The sequence below is a fragment of the Oryctolagus cuniculus genome, chromosome 20 (genome assembly GCF_964237555.1).
Source record: "Oryctolagus cuniculus chromosome 20, mOryCun1.1, whole genome shotgun sequence".
Taxonomy (NCBI): domain Eukaryota; kingdom Metazoa; phylum Chordata; class Mammalia; order Lagomorpha; family Leporidae; genus Oryctolagus; species Oryctolagus cuniculus.
The window spans coordinates 43,274,329-43,292,136 of NC_091451.1; the positions used below are offsets into that span (position 1 = coordinate 43,274,329).

Genomic DNA, 17,808 nt, shown 5'->3' on the forward strand with positions numbered 1-17,808 from the left:
AATAAATAAATGTCTTTAAAAAAATAATGCAGGAGGAACAGCAAAATACGTACCCCTCCCCTCAATATAAAGAAGAAAAAGATCACAATACACGATCATTTTGGTGTATTTCTTTCTGGCCTTTTTCATAGACATGCATGTTCATGTTTCACATTAACTTATTCACTGAGAAAATACCATGCATTTGGGATATGAATAAAATGGACAAACAATGGCCCCACCTTCAAGGACCTTCCATTCTAACAGGTGGAGAGGGGGAACTATGACACACAAAAGTAGCAGGAAGAAACCCGGCACAGACCAGGAGGGAGCTTCGGAGGGGAGCGCGGGCCCTGGGGCAGGAGGTGTGGCTGCTGGGGGGGTGTGGGAGTCTCCATCCCACAGAGAGAAACAGAAAACCTTGAAAAAGAGCCGAGAGACGCCCCACCCCCTCCGCAGGGGCTACAGCAGTGGCCTGTGCGCTGCCCAGGCGTGAGCCTCAAGCAAGGAGACGGACTGCAGAGAACCACGCAAGGCTTCGCTAGCCTGTTTCTTACGGCTCAGCACTGCCTCCAACAATCGCCCCTAAATTCGTTTTTCCAAGGGGCTAGGCAGTCAGTTCACGTCTGCCAGCACCTCGACCCGGACCCAGGGGCTCTTCCAGCCTTTTCTGCTGCATTTCCTGGCTGCTTGCGGTTGGGAATTCCTGTTTCCAGCTCGATTCTCCGTCTCCGCTGCCACAGCGGGTTTCTGGGACGCTGCCGTTGCTGGGTTACTCTCTGCGACCTCCTCCCTCAGCGACAGGCAGGAGACTGCGCGGCCAGGGCAGAGGCACACGCAGAAGGAAACCTCTCCTTAGAGAAGCGGCCTCCGGCTCTTCCAGGGACGTCATCCCCAGCAACCGCGACTGAGCACACGGGGCCTTCGTGGAAAATGCGCATCACGAAAAAGCTGCGTGGACTTCAAGCACCCACAAGCTTCCGGAGGCGTCCTTACAGGATCTGCCGATCCAGCACGCTCGGTTTCCCGAGAACCCTTAGAGAGGGCCCCCCCACGGGCGGCAGTGAAGCCCGCGGCGCGAGCAGCAGGCCGGCCCTCGCACAGAGCTTCCCGGATCAGCAAGGCTCCAGCCAGCACCGTGCGAGCAGAAACAGAAAATGCAGCACGAGTCATCAGTTCCTTGTTTTTATTCCAAGATACACTTTTTGTTTCTTTTTTAGGGGAACATCTTTACAGTCTTAGCCAGCTCCACGGAGGCAGCACCGACACCAACAGCTGAGAGTCCGTGGGCACACGAGAGTGACAAGCACAGACGCGGGCCTGGGAGGGGCTTAGGGTTTTACTAGAGACTAAGAACTGATTTACAGCAAAGCATGCATTTTTTTAAATTTTAAAAGTAATAATAATAAAAAAGACTGTAATGACCAATCAAGTTGGGAACCAATGATCAAATCCACACAAATAGAAGAATGTTAAGTCAGAAAAGCGATTTCAAAATTTCTTTTTAATCTCAGGCTTATTATCAAATCTTATTAAAATATCTCTGAAGGAAAAAAAGAACAAAGGATATAAAATTATACTCATTAACAAAAACAAATCATAAAACATGCCACTATTTCCCAGAATCACTAATTAAATTAAGCAAATCTAAATTAAGGTAAAGACATAATTAGAAAAGTAGAACTATTCTTTCTTGCTGCAATTTAAATACTCTTACGATTCAAGAACACACTTGTTGCTAAACTTTCCCAAATCAGCAGGAGATGTTCTATCTTAGGTATCTGGCAACCAGAACGTGTGTTCTGGCCACTTAGGAAATCAGACAAAGTACTCATTTATCGCATTTCTGTATATTCTATTTACAACACTACTAATAACAACAAAGTAAACTCACACTGTGAAAGGATGAACAAAAACAGCCAACCCCGTATGCGCTAGGATATGTTAAGAACTCAAAGTCACCTGAAGTCGCCCTATTCCCACCTACAATCGTCAGGGATCTCGGCAGAGACAGCGCTTCAGCCCCTGCTGCCGCTTGGACCCCAGGGCCGTCTGAGACGCACCCAGCGCCCCTCCCTGGCGGTAGTTAGCAGTGGCCATGCACTTCTTGCTTCTCCTACCCAGCACTCCCACCTCTGACAGTGCCGCTGACCCCCACATGCAGGGGCTGAGGGCGACGTGCACACGCACACCCCAACCCCGGGGCCTGTCGGCAGCAAGAGCAAGGGGGTCAGCACAGCCCCGGATCTGTGCACAGGAAAAGAATCAGAGGCAGGCACCAGTGAAGACAGAGATGATCATGAAAGGGAAAATGAGAAAGAAGGCAGATTTTCTTCCATAAATCAGAATTTCTAAAGTAATATGAAAAAGAAATGTTGGTCTAGTCTGTGGTGCAGTAAGATAAGAAAATGAACGTGTGGGCTGGAATTATGGCTTAGCAAATAAATGGCGTCTACTGTGGTTTCTGAAAGTGGTGTGAGATGCAGCTCCCAGCTCAGAGCTCACACAGTGGCACGGCAACCCCAGCCTCCACGCGTGGGCGGCAGGCTCGGCTGCTGCCCGCTCCTGCAGCGGGGAGGAGAGGGGCGGAATGTGACAGGCAGGTGCCACGTCCACCGAGAGAGGAGCAGCTTACCAGGCCATTGGTGTGATTGCACATGTCCCAGAGCGGAATCAGAGCCAGGGTTACGCGGGAGCCATCCTCCGTGGGGATCTGGTTTTGTCGCGTCATAACAGAAGAGACTGCCCACCTACGGCCGCCAGAAAACAGTGAATTACAGGACAGCAGGAGCTCAGCATCGTCCGACCTCTCACAGAACCTCCACCCTTCTCCCACACGCCACAGGCTGGCCGCCCTCGTCACCACCGGCCACTCACTACTGACAGGGACTCGGGAGGCCAGAGGTGGGGTGGCCATGTCCAGGCCTCTGGTGGGACAGCAGCAGTGGCAAATCCTCCTCTTCCCAGGCCAACCCACCCTCTTTTTACCCCAATACTGACTCTGCGCCTACTTTAGGCTTCAATGGAAAGCAAATGATATAACTCCTTTCTGGTCAGAAAACCTCAAAGAATCCTACAAAATGTGGAGTGTGATTTTTAAAATCACATTGTAAAGTGAATTAAACCTTTTTGTTCAAAAAGAGCAAGTCCCTACTTGACACTAACCAGTCTATTGAAAAAGACAAACTATCCTAGGACCATTCACCACTGCTGCTAATCTCCAGGGTCGTCCGCTGCTCCAGCGAGCCCCCGCCACTGCAGGTTAGTGGCTACTAAGACGCTCGCTGCAGCTTCTGAAAGACCCCGTCTCCGCCCAGACGCTGTGAGAGGGCACAGCAGGTGCTCTCTTGCTGAAGAATCTCCCTCACAGCCAAGGTCCCACATTCACTTAGAACCCACCCCCCACACAGCCAAGGTCCCGCATTCACTTAGAACCCACCTCCCACACAGCCAAGGTCCCACATTCACTTAGAACCCACCCCCCTACACACCCAGCCAAGGTCCCACATTCACTTAGAACCCACCCCCCTACACACCCAGCCAAGGTCCCACATTCACTTAGAACCCACCCCCACACACCCAGCCAAGGTCCCGCATTCACTTAGAACCCACCCACCCCCCACACACAGCCAAGGTCCCACATTCACTTAGAACCCACCCCCCACACAGCCAAGGTCCCACATTCACTTAGAACCCACCCCCCAAAGACCCCCCACACCCAAGGTCCCACATTCACTTAGAACCCACCCCCACACACCCAGCCAAGGTCCCGCATTCACTTAGAACCCACCCCCCACCCAGCCAAGGTCCCACATTCACTTAGAACCCACCCCCAAAGGCCCCCCACACCCACCTGTAGTCCTCGTAGGTGAAGGAGTCCTTCAGCGGCAGCTTGTTGGCATGAGGATGGGTCTGGGAGTCGGAAGTTTTAGAAAGCAGAGGTGCAGAGAGAGAAGGGGAAAGAGAAATCAGTCAGCAGAATTTCATTATTCAGCTGCCTAAGAGATCCTAACGAGAGCCAAATGAAGCAGGCGGCGTCCAGCCGCGTGCGCGGGGATCATCGTGCTATTATGCTCTCATACATCACTGTCAACTTAATTTGTTGTGCCCAGCAGCCGCCATAAATCTGCTCCTTCATATTTCGATTCTGGAACCCAGAGACACCGTGCAAAATAAAATTTAAGGTGGACTGCCTTTTCAAAGGCCCGCGTTGTGAGCACCTGACCTAAGCATTAGCGCAGAGCCCCCAAGTCAGGGGCGGGTCCTGGCCCCTGAAAAGATTCCCGACCTCTTCTCCTACCAGTGAAAGGAACTCTAACCAACGGGAAGTTCTCATTTATATCAGACTTAAACCATCCGAGGGGAGTCGGAGTCGGCGCCTGCGTGCGAGCCGGGGATGGAGACGAGCGCAGTTCAGCGGGGTCGTGACACATCTGACAGGTGAGACACAAAGCCACCAGCAGGTCTACACGCCATCTTCCCTTAACTGCACGGATGAACACTTGGTAAAAACATCCAAAACTTCACACTACTGAGAAAACTGTATGCATTCCCCTTCTGTCTTCACAGCTGCCCCAACCCCGCCCCGACTTCTCAATCACTTAAAAATTTGTCTCAATTAAGAAATCCAAAGCTGTTCTAACAGCGCGGTGTTAATCTTGGGTTTCAATGACAGTGTCAGAGAGAGACCGCGGCGAGCGGCGGCAGGAAGGCGTTCCACGGCGGCTAATGCACGCGGCTGCGGGCAGCCGGCTCTTCCTCTGGACGTGCGGGCAATTCATCATCGCTCACTGTAACGCACGCGCTGGCACGGCACGCAGGACAGTAGGGGATGAGGTAAAAGTGGCTCAGGCCGTAAATCAATTAGGAAACAAAAGCTTGTGCTCAGTGGGCAATTTTAGGCAAATCATACACTACAAAAGGCCGCCACTGGGCGCTGGCGCCTAGGGCCCGCTCCCCCCTCTGGTCTTTAGCCACGTTTTAACCCTTTGGAAGGAAATTCAAAACACAAATATATATTCATGCTAATTTTTCAAGCATGCGTCTGTGATACCAAAAGTGAAATTAGAGGAGATTCCATTCAAGGCGCTGTCTGCCAGGAACTCCCGTGGGGGGATGGGCGTGGACAGTACAGCCAAGGGCAGTGGGGAATCACCCACCGGCAGGGGCTTCTCTCCCTGCTTGGTAGGCAGGAAAACAAAGCTTTGTTCCATCTTCCATTCAAATATGAGGCTTAGCCTCAACAGTGCTCGGCTTTTTCCTGAGAAAGTACAAATCAGCAGGTGCCACTCCTCCCCCACAGCTAAGCACTGGAAGGCCGTGCGACGGAAAAACCTCGAGATTATAAAGAAAAGGAATTCTGCTAAAAATTGCCTTCCACTATACTAAAACAGAACTGCACTGTGAGACTGACCGACTGGGAGCGTGGCGAACCCGGCGCTCTTCAAACCCTAGGAGGCACGAAGGCACGTCTGCTATTCTCAAGTATTTCAATTCATCTAAACTATGGAATTTACCATGGTATTTGAAAGTCAGTAAATTCTAATGCTAAATCCCACAAGCACTAAATATCAAACACATACCCCCCCAAAAAGTTGGACTTATTAGAAATACAGAAAAGATGACAATTTTCAAACTGGAAGTGTCGACTCTCAGCATGGCTCCGACACTGGAACCTGCTGAAACGGCCGAGGGCCCCGCCTCACCCACGCGGCACCTCCTCGCGGCCCAAGAGAAGGGCAGCCTGCTCTCCCACACGTCCCCCTCCCTCCGACCTGTGCACATCTCTTACCCAACATGGAAGTTCACACTCACAGTCCCGAATAAGTCATTAAAAAAAAAAAAAAAACTCAAAAAAGAGATTAATTCTGAAGACGACCTGGGCTGTTTGGTTATGTAATATTCTAGAATCTGTTAGAAATGGTTGTTCTTATTTAAAAAACAGGGTGCGAGTTCTGTCCTGCCACTGACAGGCTCCAGGGCCCACGGGCAGCTCTGCAAGGCGAGCCAGGCCCAGCTACAGGGCTCTCACTACCGTGGCACCAGCGCCACCTGCTGGCCCCGGGGCGGAGCTCGGGAGTTGGTTCCCAGGGCAAGGCCTCTGCAGCAATTCAGTGCAAACCCAAACTGGGTTTATCAGAAACTGGCTTCTGTTTCAGCTTTATGGCATCTTTAAAAAAAAAAAAAAAAAAAGAAGGAAGGAAGGCAGGCAGGCAGGCCAGCCTAATCTACCTCTAAAAATTACTGCAATAATAGTTTTTATGATTGTTAGGACTCAAACCGGCACTCTGATACTGGGTGCTGGCATTTCACACAGCAGCATAACAAGGATCCTGAAACACTCAAACAACAAAAATGATCTGAATGTGAAAAAGTTAATTCTGAAAACATATTTTCACTTATTCTAAAACAATAAGAAAGGATAAGACAAATGTCCACGCCACACAATTTTCATCCAAAAGCTCGGAGTAGAATTGTTTTTGAAGAAACACCAAGCCTTTCTCCTGCTGACCTAATCATGGTTTAAGAACCCATCTTACAAACACTCGACTGCTCTGGAGTTATCTCAACGCTCCTAAGACACCCTTGGAGGAAAGGCCTTCAGCTGACTTTATGCAGTAGACAAACGGGCCTTCCGCAGCTTGCAGGGCACACTCTTGGAGAGCTCTTGTTGATCCTGGCAGCCTTTCCCCCAGGAAGAAGTTCCTACCCCGTACTTGAAAAATAAAATCTAAAGGCCAGCATTGCGGCATAGCCAGTAATGTGGCCACCCTCGATGCCAACAATCCATGTGGGCGCTGGTTCATGTCCCGGCTGCTTTACTTCTGATCAAGCTCCCTGCCAATGGCCTGGGAAGGGCAGCGGGGGACGGCCCAAGTGCTTGGGCCCCTGCACCCGCATGGAGACCAGGAAGAAGCTTCTGGCTCCTGGCTTTGGCCTGGCCCAGCCCTGGCTGTTGTGGCCATCTTGGGAGTGAACCATAGGATAAAAGATAGATCTCTCTCTCTCTCTCTGTAACTCTGCCTTTCAAAATAAATAAATCCTTTTAAAAAATAGAATGTAAAAATGAAAACAGAAAATTCACTCTTGAGCAGCCAAACTGGTCTTGGGTGTGGACGCTTCTAAGACACAGATACCCAGGGACTGAGTGAGTGGCCACCCCAGACAATGGGGCGGAACCCCCTCCCTCCTCGGTGAGGGGTCACAAAGCACCACCTCCCTGCACCCTGCCCCCACCCCCCCGTGCTGTTTAGACAACAGCCACTGATTCCTGCAGATTTTTACAGTGACTGATATTTTTACTTCTTGGGCATAATAAATGGTGAAAGTCGAGGAAATAAACAGCTGCCACAGCTCATGACCAGACCCGAAGCACAAAGTCTGTTTTTAAAAGAGGATCCTGGCTGCACTCGCTCTGCCCTCAGAAGCAGGCACACCACGCGAGACAGCAACACTGCAGCTCACGCACGATGATCACTATGTTTGGGAAAGATTAAGAACTAAAATTGTTTGTTTGGCTTCAATAAAAAGGAGCAATATTGCTAAATATGTAAGTATGACATTTTGAAGAATTTACCATATTGCATGGGTCTGGTAGCTATGCTTAAGGAAATTAAAAACCACAAGAGTCAGCATATTTGATCCTTATTAAAGTTCTGTCTTGAACTATCACTCAAATGAAACAAAAATAAACCCAGAAGAAATTTAAATAAAACCTATGGATTATAAGTGTTTGAAGATGAAAAAATGAACAATATTCTGGCTCTAAAAAATTGATTTAGCATGCAGCTTCTCTTTATAGTCCCTTGATAAAAATGAAATCTCCCTAACAAACACTTAATAAAACCTGTCAATATCTCTGGAAAGAAAAATGACACAAATGCATTAAGTATTAAATACCCTTGGAAAAAGTCACATATTCCATGAATTTTTGATGTACTATCTTGACATTAATGTAAAACCTTGATATTTATAATTGACAGATATTTAATAAAGTATAAGAGAAGACGACGGCAGCGTGGCATGCAAATTTTTCAGGCTGATCAGAAACAGGAGATACAGACGCGCACTTACACTAAATAAACAGTTAATATGCGCTACGCGAGTCTTATCTCAAGCTCACGCAACACACCTTTGTAAAGAACCGAAATAAAGAGAATTCACTATTACACGTGTCCCTAACTCGGAAAAATCTAGGAGGTGAAACGGCTTTAAAACACTCACAGCTCTGCATAGGAACTAAATGCATTTGAGCAGAGGGCTTATTTTAACATTTAAAAACAATAAGCAGCCGGCATCGCGGCTCAACAGGCTAATCCTCCACCTAGCGGCGCCGGCACACCGGGTTCTAGTCCCGGTCGGGGCGCCGGATTCTGTCCCGGTTGCCCCTCTTCCAGGCCAGCTCTCTGCTGTGGCCAGGGAGTGCAGTGGAGGATGGCCCAAGTGCTTGGGCCCTGCACCCCATGGGAGACCAGGAAAAGCACCTGGCTCCTGCCATCGGATCAGTGCGGTGCGCCAGCCGTGGCGGCCATTGGGGGTGAACCAACGGCAAAGGAAGACCTTTCTCTCTGTCTCTCTCTCTCACTGTCCACTCTGCCTGTCAAAAAAATAAATAAATAAAAACAATAAGCATTTTTAAAATAAAATAAAGGTAAGAAGTGCTACCACAAATACGTGGGTGTTTCAAAATGTTCATGGGAAATGGAATAAAAAGAGAAGTTTATTTGGATGCAAAAAAATCTTGGAATCTATGCATACGAGGGGTCTTCAAAAAGTTCATGGAAAGCTGCATTATGAAAAAACTATGCCTGGAGCTCAAAATTCTGTTGCACCAAAATAAAACTTATCTTTTAAATCCTTCTCCACGAAGCTTCCCGAGTTACGCTCTGACATGGAGAGGCAGCTCCTGAAACAATTCTCAAACACGGCTGCTCTGAGCAAGGCTCCCAAACTCCAGCAGGGGCAGGCGGCTTGGGGTGCACAACGGCCTCCGAGCCCTGGGCATCCTCAGGACCAGGCCCCCCACCGGACCCGGGTGGGCACACCGCATCGCGCCTCCACACATCCTGATGGGAGCCCGCGCAGGTCACCAGATCCTAGACATTGTGTTTTTAGAGAATTTATCCTCTGCCCCGGCACAGCATTGAGGATTAATTTCAAATACACAGACACAGCCAAACAGAAGCTGCAGCTGTACCTGGCCTGTCCTGCAACCACTCTAACACTGTGCTTTACTTCGCAAGCACCTCTGAGAACAGCCCGGCTGGGGCTGAGCAGCCGCGGACAGACATCAGCTCCAGTGACGGTTCATCCCGCCGATTCCTCCGGCCATGGGCTCGGCCACAGAACCGTGCGTGCTACATCTGGGGTGCACTGCAGAGACATGGCCCTCGCCCCCGAGAGCACTGGGCAGGAGGAAGAGAGGCGGCACGCAGCTCTCCTGACCCTCCCCCCTCCCTAGCAGTACTCCCCTCGCAGGGAGGGGAAGAGGAAAGAGAGGTGGCGCAGGGGAAGCAGCAGGAAGAACTGGGAGTGGGAAGGAGAAAGCTGAGCAGCACGGAGGAGCAGGAGACCCGCGCCCGGCACCGGCAGGTTTCCCGGATGAAGGTGAATCGGAAGCAGCGAGCAGGACGGCCCAGTCCTCGCTGCCTGTCTCTTGTTTTCCAAGTGGACGCAGCACAGCTGAACACAACCACCAACCGCAGAACATCGGTGCGGCCGTGATGACCGTCAATCAGAACCAAAGCGTGGTCACAGACCCGGCTAGGGGCAGCCGTGATGACCGTCAATCAGAACCAAAGCGTGGTCACAGACCCGGCTAGGGGCAGCCGTGATGACCGTCAATCAGAACCAAAGCGTGGTCACAGACCCGGCTAGGGGCAGCCGTGATGACCGTCAATCAGAACCAAAGCGTGGTCACAGACTCGGCTAGGGGCAGCCGTGATGACCGTCAATCAGAACCAAAGCGTGGTCACAGACCCGGCTAGGGGCAGCCGTGATGACCGTCAATCAGAACCAAAGCGTGGTCACAGACTCGGCTCTTGAGGGAGAAAAATCAATTGTGAAGACTTTTATTTTTAAACACAGATTACAGCCAATTCTTTGGGGAATTTTTCATCACAAAGTTCTTTGAATTCACTCAATAGGACCAAATAAAAATTTAATTGCATCAATACACATTAAATTAGGATTTTCTGCTGTTCACTCGTACATATAATTTTTCAACAGCAACTATGTTTTTCCCTACAATTAGAATAAGAAGATGAGATTAGTGGAGAAATAACATTGTTCAACAAATCTACGGAATGACTTTAAGATGGATGAACTGGGTTTTTTTCCCCATTGGAAGGCTTGAAGCTACAACCTACTTGAGTTTTGAATTTAACTGGAAATTGTTGAAATACTGCAAAAGATATGGCCCTGTAACAATGGTTTCATCAGTCACCATGTATATACCCTGAAGACACATAAACAACTGTTAACCAAAGTCAGTCACAGCCAGCATTTCTACCGATCACATATTCACTCAACAAGCACCTACTGACCTAGAGGAAAGTTGAAGGCAGTTTAACACTAGAAACGTAATTCATTGACAAATATCCTATTTACTGAGCGTCTCTGTTAGGTGCCCGTGACTGGCAGAGGAAAACGGAACTCCCCACTCTCGGAACCAAATGGTCCCCAGACACCCGCCCACCACACTCCCACTCACCCAGGCAGCCTGCACTCGCCTTCGAAAAGCCCAGGACCTTGCTGGATGTGCCCAGTTCCCTTCAGACAAGCTACTTCCAGCCTCCTGGAGGACCTGACCCCTGCTTTCACACACTGCTGCACCAAACAGCGCAGGCCACTGACCTCAGGACGCTAAACTATGACCAAGGCTCGGCTCGGCACAACCAGCTTCCTTGTAGCTCCTCCACCTGGAAACAAACAGGGTGGTAAAAGCAGTCACTGTTTCCAGGTATCTGCACCCAAAAGCAGGCTGAGTCCTGCTCATCGGCCGCGCACTGCACTGCTTTATTCCTGCTGTATTCTCACTCCAGCTGTTCCAGGTTTCCGTGATGCAGGGGAAATTCGCGGCTCCCTGCTTAAACCAGTCACGCCTCGCAGCTGTTCATCCGAGGAGAGCATCACAACCACAGCAACGCAGAGCTCCACGCCAGGGTGTAGACGGAGCACACTTTGAACAATGAGCGTGCTCCACACCAGGGTGTAGACGGAGCACACTCCCCCCCCACAGAACAGGAATGAGCGTGCTCCACACCAGGGTGTAGACGGAGCACACTTCCCCTCCACGGAACAGGAATGAGCGTGCTCCACACCAGGGTATAGACGGAGCGCACTTTGAACAGGAATGAGCGTGCTTCACACCAGGGTGTAGACGGAGCACACTTTGAACAGGAATGAGCGTGTTTCACACCAGGGTGTAGACGGAGCGCACTTCCCCATCACGGAACAGGAATGAGCGTGCTCCACACCAGGGTGTAGACGGAGCACACTTCCCCATCACGGAACAGGAATGAGCGTGTTTCACACCAGGGTGTAGACGGAGCACACTTTGAACAGGAATGAGCGTGCTCCACACCCAAGAGCGTGTTGTGTCTCCAGAGAGAAAGCAAGAGGGGAGACGGGCTATTAAACACGGGCCTCTGAGAGGCACGGTGTGCAAAGCACTCTGGCGAACTCCACGTACACGTAACTTAATCATCAGGATCCCTGTGTAACAGGCAGCATCCTTAGCCACCTTCTACCAACAGGAAAACCAAGGGGCACAGACGTTGCCGGTCTGCCCCAGTCCCACCGCTCACAATGAGCAGGCTGGGACAGACCTCTCTGGAGTGCAGGCGAAGTTGCCCTACTTTTCCCTAAGTAAAGCCTGTGTGTTCTAACACGGTAAATACAGTCTTGCTGAGAGCCTACAAAAATGCCTGGGAAATGCTGCTCTCGTTTAAAAGCCACTGAAGAGACTGCTCAAGCCACCGTAAGCTGAGAGACCAACAGCACCAGCAAAGCTGAGACTAAAGCTTACTTTGTTACTTCCCAAAGCACCGCGTGCAGGCCCGCGTCTCCATCTCCAGCCGGAAGGCGTCCAGGCGCCCTGCAGACGTGGCCCAGCTGCCTCTCTTGCACACACGAGAACTGCCAAACACCTGCAGAACGCACGCTCCCTGCCTCAACCACACTTTAAACACGGAGGCCACAGCGCAACTCACTTCTGGTATTTTCTTCACTGGAGGCATGCCCCATAACTGGCGTCCCAATCACATCCAATATTGCATTATCTGGAGTTCCTATCATTTTCATGATGACTCCAATGTCCCTAAGACACCCACGCCTTTCAATCATTAAACCAGCATATCTCCAAGGTCTGCACCGCACTATCTTTTGGGCCACTTTCAACTCTGCTGGTTGTCATGCTGTTAGGGAAATGACCTTTGGCCCCTAGAACATTCAGCCTTTAGAGCTAAAAGTAGAAGCTGATGAGTAGCTGGTGAGAAAGGAACCCTGGGAGCACACCACAGACCTGAGAGCCGGGAGGCATGGCACTGCCGGGGTTCTCACTAACACTCGCATGCCACCGCCCAGCAGGCCGCCACAACTGGGCAAGCAGCTGGCACGGCTCATTCTCACGGCCTCCCTTCAGCTCCACACACCACCCACACCCTGTCACCAGCTGCCCTGAGTTTACTCTGGCAAATCCCACCGATAACGACGCTCCAGGGGAAAGGTGCTGCTGGCTGCTCGAGGCAGGGTGAGGACAGGGCTGAGAGCACAGCCCAGGGCCCCGCTCCCCAGTGAGGACGCCACGCACAGCCCACGAGCCCGGTGGCACCAGGCAAGGCAATCACTGGTTACTCACACACCCTCCTCTCCTCTGCTCCTGCTCCAAGAGTGTTCAAGAGGCACGTGTCACAGGAAATCCCCAGCGCTGTCATCCCAGACAGAGCAAGATTACAAGTATTCTCACCTAGAGGACACAGACGTCCAGACTTCTGAGCAAGGTGCAACAAAACTGTACTACAGTCACTGATAAGGAGCTATGGTTCTGGGGACTGGGATGGTGGCACAGCGGGCTAAGCCACCTCCTCTAACACCCACATCCCATATGAGCGGCCCGTTCAGGTCCCAGCTGCTCTACTTCTCGTACAGCTCCCTACTAATGTGCCGGGGAAGGCAGCAAAAGGAGGCCCAAGCACCTGGCCCTGCCATCCAAGTGGGAGATCCGGATGGAGTTCCTGGCTCCTGGCTCCAGGCTGGCCCCGCCCTGGCTGGGGAGTGAACCAGCAGATGGAAGATCAATCTCTCCCCCCCCCCCCCAACTCAGCCTGCAATTTTTTTTAAGAGCTATAGTTCTGAAAAGTCTAAATAACCTTTTTTGTACCTTTTGAAAAGGGAAATGTCAAACACATTACCCTCCGCTCAGACAAATAAAACAATCTCAGCACTACGATAAAACGCCTCCTTGAAAACCGACGCATGGACCCACAGGGTGCTGATGAGTGCGTCCCTGCGGCAGCTGCTCCCAGGGCCTGAGTGGCAACCAGACGCCCAGGTCTTGGGGTGAGGCAGCTTAGCGTTTTCTTCTCCATCAAGCAGAATTATTCTAGATTCATCTTAGGTTAAGACAAAGTCCTACTCTCATTTCATTAAGAGTTCAAAACAGGCACCAGAACTCTCCAAAGCAGTGTTCTACGTCACACGAACGTCACACGTTATGCACGTACACGCACACACATTACGCACGTGCACACACGTTACGCACGTACACGCACACACGCAGGCACACGCGGGCACACGCAGGCACAAAGCCTCCAGGCTATCGCCGGTACTTGCTGCTTGTTTTCCGTTAGCATCTACATTCCTTAGAAAAAACCATGAGGAAAAACGCTTGTGTTAAGTGCCGCTGCAGACTGACTCTGCTCCGAAACAACGGAGGCCCGGGACCCCGGAGAGAGGACCCGCACCAGGCCTTCCCTGGAGGAGATGCGAGTCGACTACTTCCTCCTCTGCCTTACACCGCCTCCACTGAGCGCTTCACGATGGACGGTCCCAAGTGGGGCTCGCGCTCAGGTTTCTCAGCAGACACCACCGGACGTTCTAAGAGCAAGGCCATTTTGCGGAACAGCCCGTTTCTGTAAACCAGTTTCCCAGGAAAGAAGTTGAATCAGTGCGTGTCTCTCAAGCACCATCTAAACAACAGATACTTGTTCACCTGGAACTGAAAGCAAGATATCCAATATAGTGACTTAAACTATTTTTAGATAGAAAATGCTGTTTGGCTATAGATGAGAAAATGTTTAAGAATTACGTTTGGAAAGCCAGGCCCGCTGGCTCCTAAGCCAAGGCCCTGGAAGTCGGGGAGCACCCACATTCAGGGGACTGGAACGGCAGCACCCAGGAGTCCAGGGAAGCATGAACGCTGGGCTGTGAGAAAAGCCATTGACACCAGTGAACTGGGGGTCCCTGGAGACCTGTGGAGGGTGGGGGAGGAGGAGATGCTGGTGAAGCGGAGGCTGTGGGGCTGCCGGAACTCTCCAGCGTAGTATATTCTTGACCAGTGCTGGGGTAAAGACAGGACATAGAGGAACAGACTATGAACCTGGGGCAAAAAGCTAGGACAGAAGGGAAAAATAAAAAAGATGGAAGGGGACCATGCCCACAAAGTCGCCAGGCTTCTGACCCGGCCACCCCAGGCGCCAGGTGAGCCTCCCAGGGAAGGCAGAGACGGAGACGGGAGGCTGGGAGACGCTCCTGTCACATGGCCCTGCTTTCTCAGTGGAGCAGCTGAGCTGCAGAGACCCAGAAACAATGCCCGGGTGTGCCGGTGAAGCCGACTTCACGATGCTGCAGAGCCCAGGACAGGAGCTGGGGCACCGGGTGACCGGGATCGTCCATGCAGCCAAGTCCATGGTGAAACAACTGGGAATGCTGCAGGGGGCCGCTCCACAGCGCCAGGCAGGGCAGGGAGCCACCTCGCCCACCAGAGAGCCCCTGTGTGCACGCCAACCTGCAGACCACACGCAGCAACACTCGGCTTGCTGAACTGGAGTCCCGCTCTACACAGTGAAAGGTTAGCAATGGCAAGCAGCGTGCTCCCTCCGGAGGCAGGAGCCACAGCGGCCCAGTGCAGTTTGTCAGCAAGACAGGCCTACACATGAGCTGAGGAGCTGCTGTCTGTCCCAACAGAGCCTGCAGCTTGAGTCCGGCCCCACGTCCAGCCAGTTTCAGTGCAACGCTGGCACCAGCTTTGAGTGCGGACGACCTGGAGCCAAGTGCCTAGGCCCGCGGTGCTCTGCAGAGCCTTCTCTCAAAGAGCAGGCCTCGTTCTGTGTCAGCTTGCTCATCCTCAGCTCTCACCACACTGGCTTTGTCCGTGGCAGGTGCAGAGGGGGTCATCCGCCTCCGACCACGCCAGCGGGTGCCCTGCTTCAGGCCAAGGTGACCTCAGTCTCAGGGCTGGTCAACAGCAGCCCAGTTGCCTCTTGCGCGGGAGACGCAAGAAAACGTGGGGTTTGATGTCGCCTCAAATCACTCGGGCTGTAGGAGATAGTGCAGAAAAGAAACCTCTCCTGACGCACTTAATGAATCTTCCGTGAAAGGGGAAAATCTGCTCCCCATCTGCGCTTCCAGACACACAGCAGAGTGACATTTCCAACGTAGGTTTTTCTACATCATTAGTTTTGTCAATTAAGACTCCATGCTCAGCACAATGACCACTGTATTTTCTAGTCACCTCTTACTTTCTAAAGAAAAAGCTGCAAAATCTGTAAAGAATCTTAAATTATTTGTCTCTAAAAAACCCTGACTGGAGTAACTTCCCCCTTCCCACTGACTTGCGGGCGAGACACGGCTGAAGATGCCCTCCCTGTAAACCGTCTCACGACCTCCAGAGGCCTCCACGCTGCCCCTCGTTCACACGGCACGGCACTCACTCACGCACCAGTCCAGGTATCTGCAGCACGCCCCCCCCGAGTGAAGTGCAGAAGAGACAGCAGGACAGAGCTGGCTGCTGCCTGTGTCTGGTGGATGCCACACACTGGCACACACAAATGGGACGACAGCAACGGAGAACAGGCAACCGGGGACAGGTCTGGAACAAACGCTGAGGCTGAGAGCTGAGCCAGGGTGAGAAGGGCCCGGCAGAGGCCTCCCGCTGGGCCAGAGCACAGGCGCCGGGAAATCAGACACAACCCACGGTCACCCCACTCCCTCTTTCCCCAGAAGCCGCAAGCTCAGCTCGGAGGAAAAGGAAGAGACTGCCTATCCGTCTTGTGGTAATTACTGACCAATGTGTAAATTGCTTTTTAAATTCTTTTTCAAACGCTTCATCCTTAATTTTAAAAAAGGCGGGGGGGGGGGGGGGGTGCTGTGGCGTAGGAGGCTAAGCCTCTGCCTGTGGCACTGGCATCCCACATGGCTAGGGAGGATGTTCCAGTTCATGTCCCGGCTGCTCCTCTTCCGATCCAGCTCCCTGCTGTGGCCTGGGAAAGCAGTGGAAGATGGCCCGAGTCCTTGGGCTCCTGCACCCACATGGGAGACCTGAAAGAAGCTCCTGGCCAGGATCAGTGCGGATCGGTGCAGCTCCAGCTGTTGTGGCCAATCAGGGAGTGAACCATCAGATGGAAGACCTCGCTCTTGCTCTCTCTGTGTAACTCTTTCAAATAAATAAATCATTTTTTTTAAAAAGGTATAACGAAATAAAAGTGACACTGTTGTTACATTCTTGTGAGAGCAAATAAACGTGCAACTGTAAACAGGAAAGGGAACAAATGTTAAAAACTTTCAAATAATAAAGGTGACGTCATAAAAATGCTGATTTTATCTGAGACGCACTAAAGCCCTTCTGCATCCTCAATGCTACTTTTTTTTTTAAACTTTATTTTATTTGAAAGGCAGCGTCACAGAGAGACAGACAGACAGAGCTTCCACCCACTGGTTCACTCCCCAAATGGCTACAATGGCTGGGGCTGGGCCAGGCGGACGCCAGGAGCCTGGAATCCCATCCAGGTCTCCCATGTGAGTGGCAGGCACCCAAACACTCGTCTCCCATCACCTTCCCAGGCCCATTAGCAGGAAGCTGGATTGGAATTGAGCGCCTAGGATTTGAACCAGTGCACGTATGGGATGCCAGCCTCACAGGTGGTAACTTAACTCATTGCACCACAACACTGGCCCCTTCAATGGAATCCCAAAGCTTCCTGTAAAAAAAAAAAAAAAAAGATTTATTTATTTTTTCAAATGGCAGAGTTACAGAGAGAGAAAGAGATCTTCCATCCACTGTTTCACTCCCCAAATGGCTACAATGGCTGGGGCTGGGCCAGGATCCTGCAACTCCATCCTGGTCTCCCAGATGGGTACAGGGGCCCAAGCACTTGGGTTGTCTTCCACTGCTTTCCCAGGAGCATTAGCAGGGATGAATCAGAAGTAAAGCAGCCAAGACTTGAACCAGCACTCAGCTGGGACGCTGGCATCACAGGCAGTGGCTTAACCCATCGGCACCACAAGAACGGCAAAGCTCCCTCCTCCACTCACCAAACCACCACTAAGTGTCTGCTGTGTGAGATGAGCTCCCTGCTCTCAAGAAGCTATGACGCTGTAGCAGGAGTCCAGATGGCAAAATATCACTCCAGGATACACAGTTGTACAGCCGTCGCAGGGGAGAGGCTCAGGTGCCGCTGGGGAGAGCGCACCTGACAGTGACCCACGAGGAGGCGTCACGCAGGCCAGGTCTCAAAGACGGAGGAAAGGAAAACGCCAAGGGACAGCAAGGGCCAGGAGGAAGGGCTCACGCAGGGACGCTGTCCCAAGCACAATAACAGGCGAAAAAGC

At 51.6% G+C, this 17,808-nt stretch overlaps 1 protein-coding gene across 5 annotated transcripts in view; it reads right to left on the reverse strand.

Moving 5' to 3' along the window:
• Positions 1–17,808, reverse strand: part of SETD3 (SET domain containing 3, actin N3(tau)-histidine methyltransferase) — a 75,248-nt gene that overhangs the window by 11,678 nt on the left and 45,762 nt on the right. For all 5 annotated transcript variants that reach the window (XM_008248950.4, XM_051835212.2, XM_051835214.2 and 2 more), the window contains exons 7-8: positions 3,833–3,891; positions 2,615–2,729 (exon numbers count right to left, since the gene is read on the reverse strand). In XM_008248950.4, the coding sequence (XP_008247172.3) occupies positions 2,615–2,729; positions 3,833–3,891 (174 nt within the window). The remainder of the gene's footprint in view (positions 1–2,614; positions 2,730–3,832; positions 3,892–17,808) is intronic.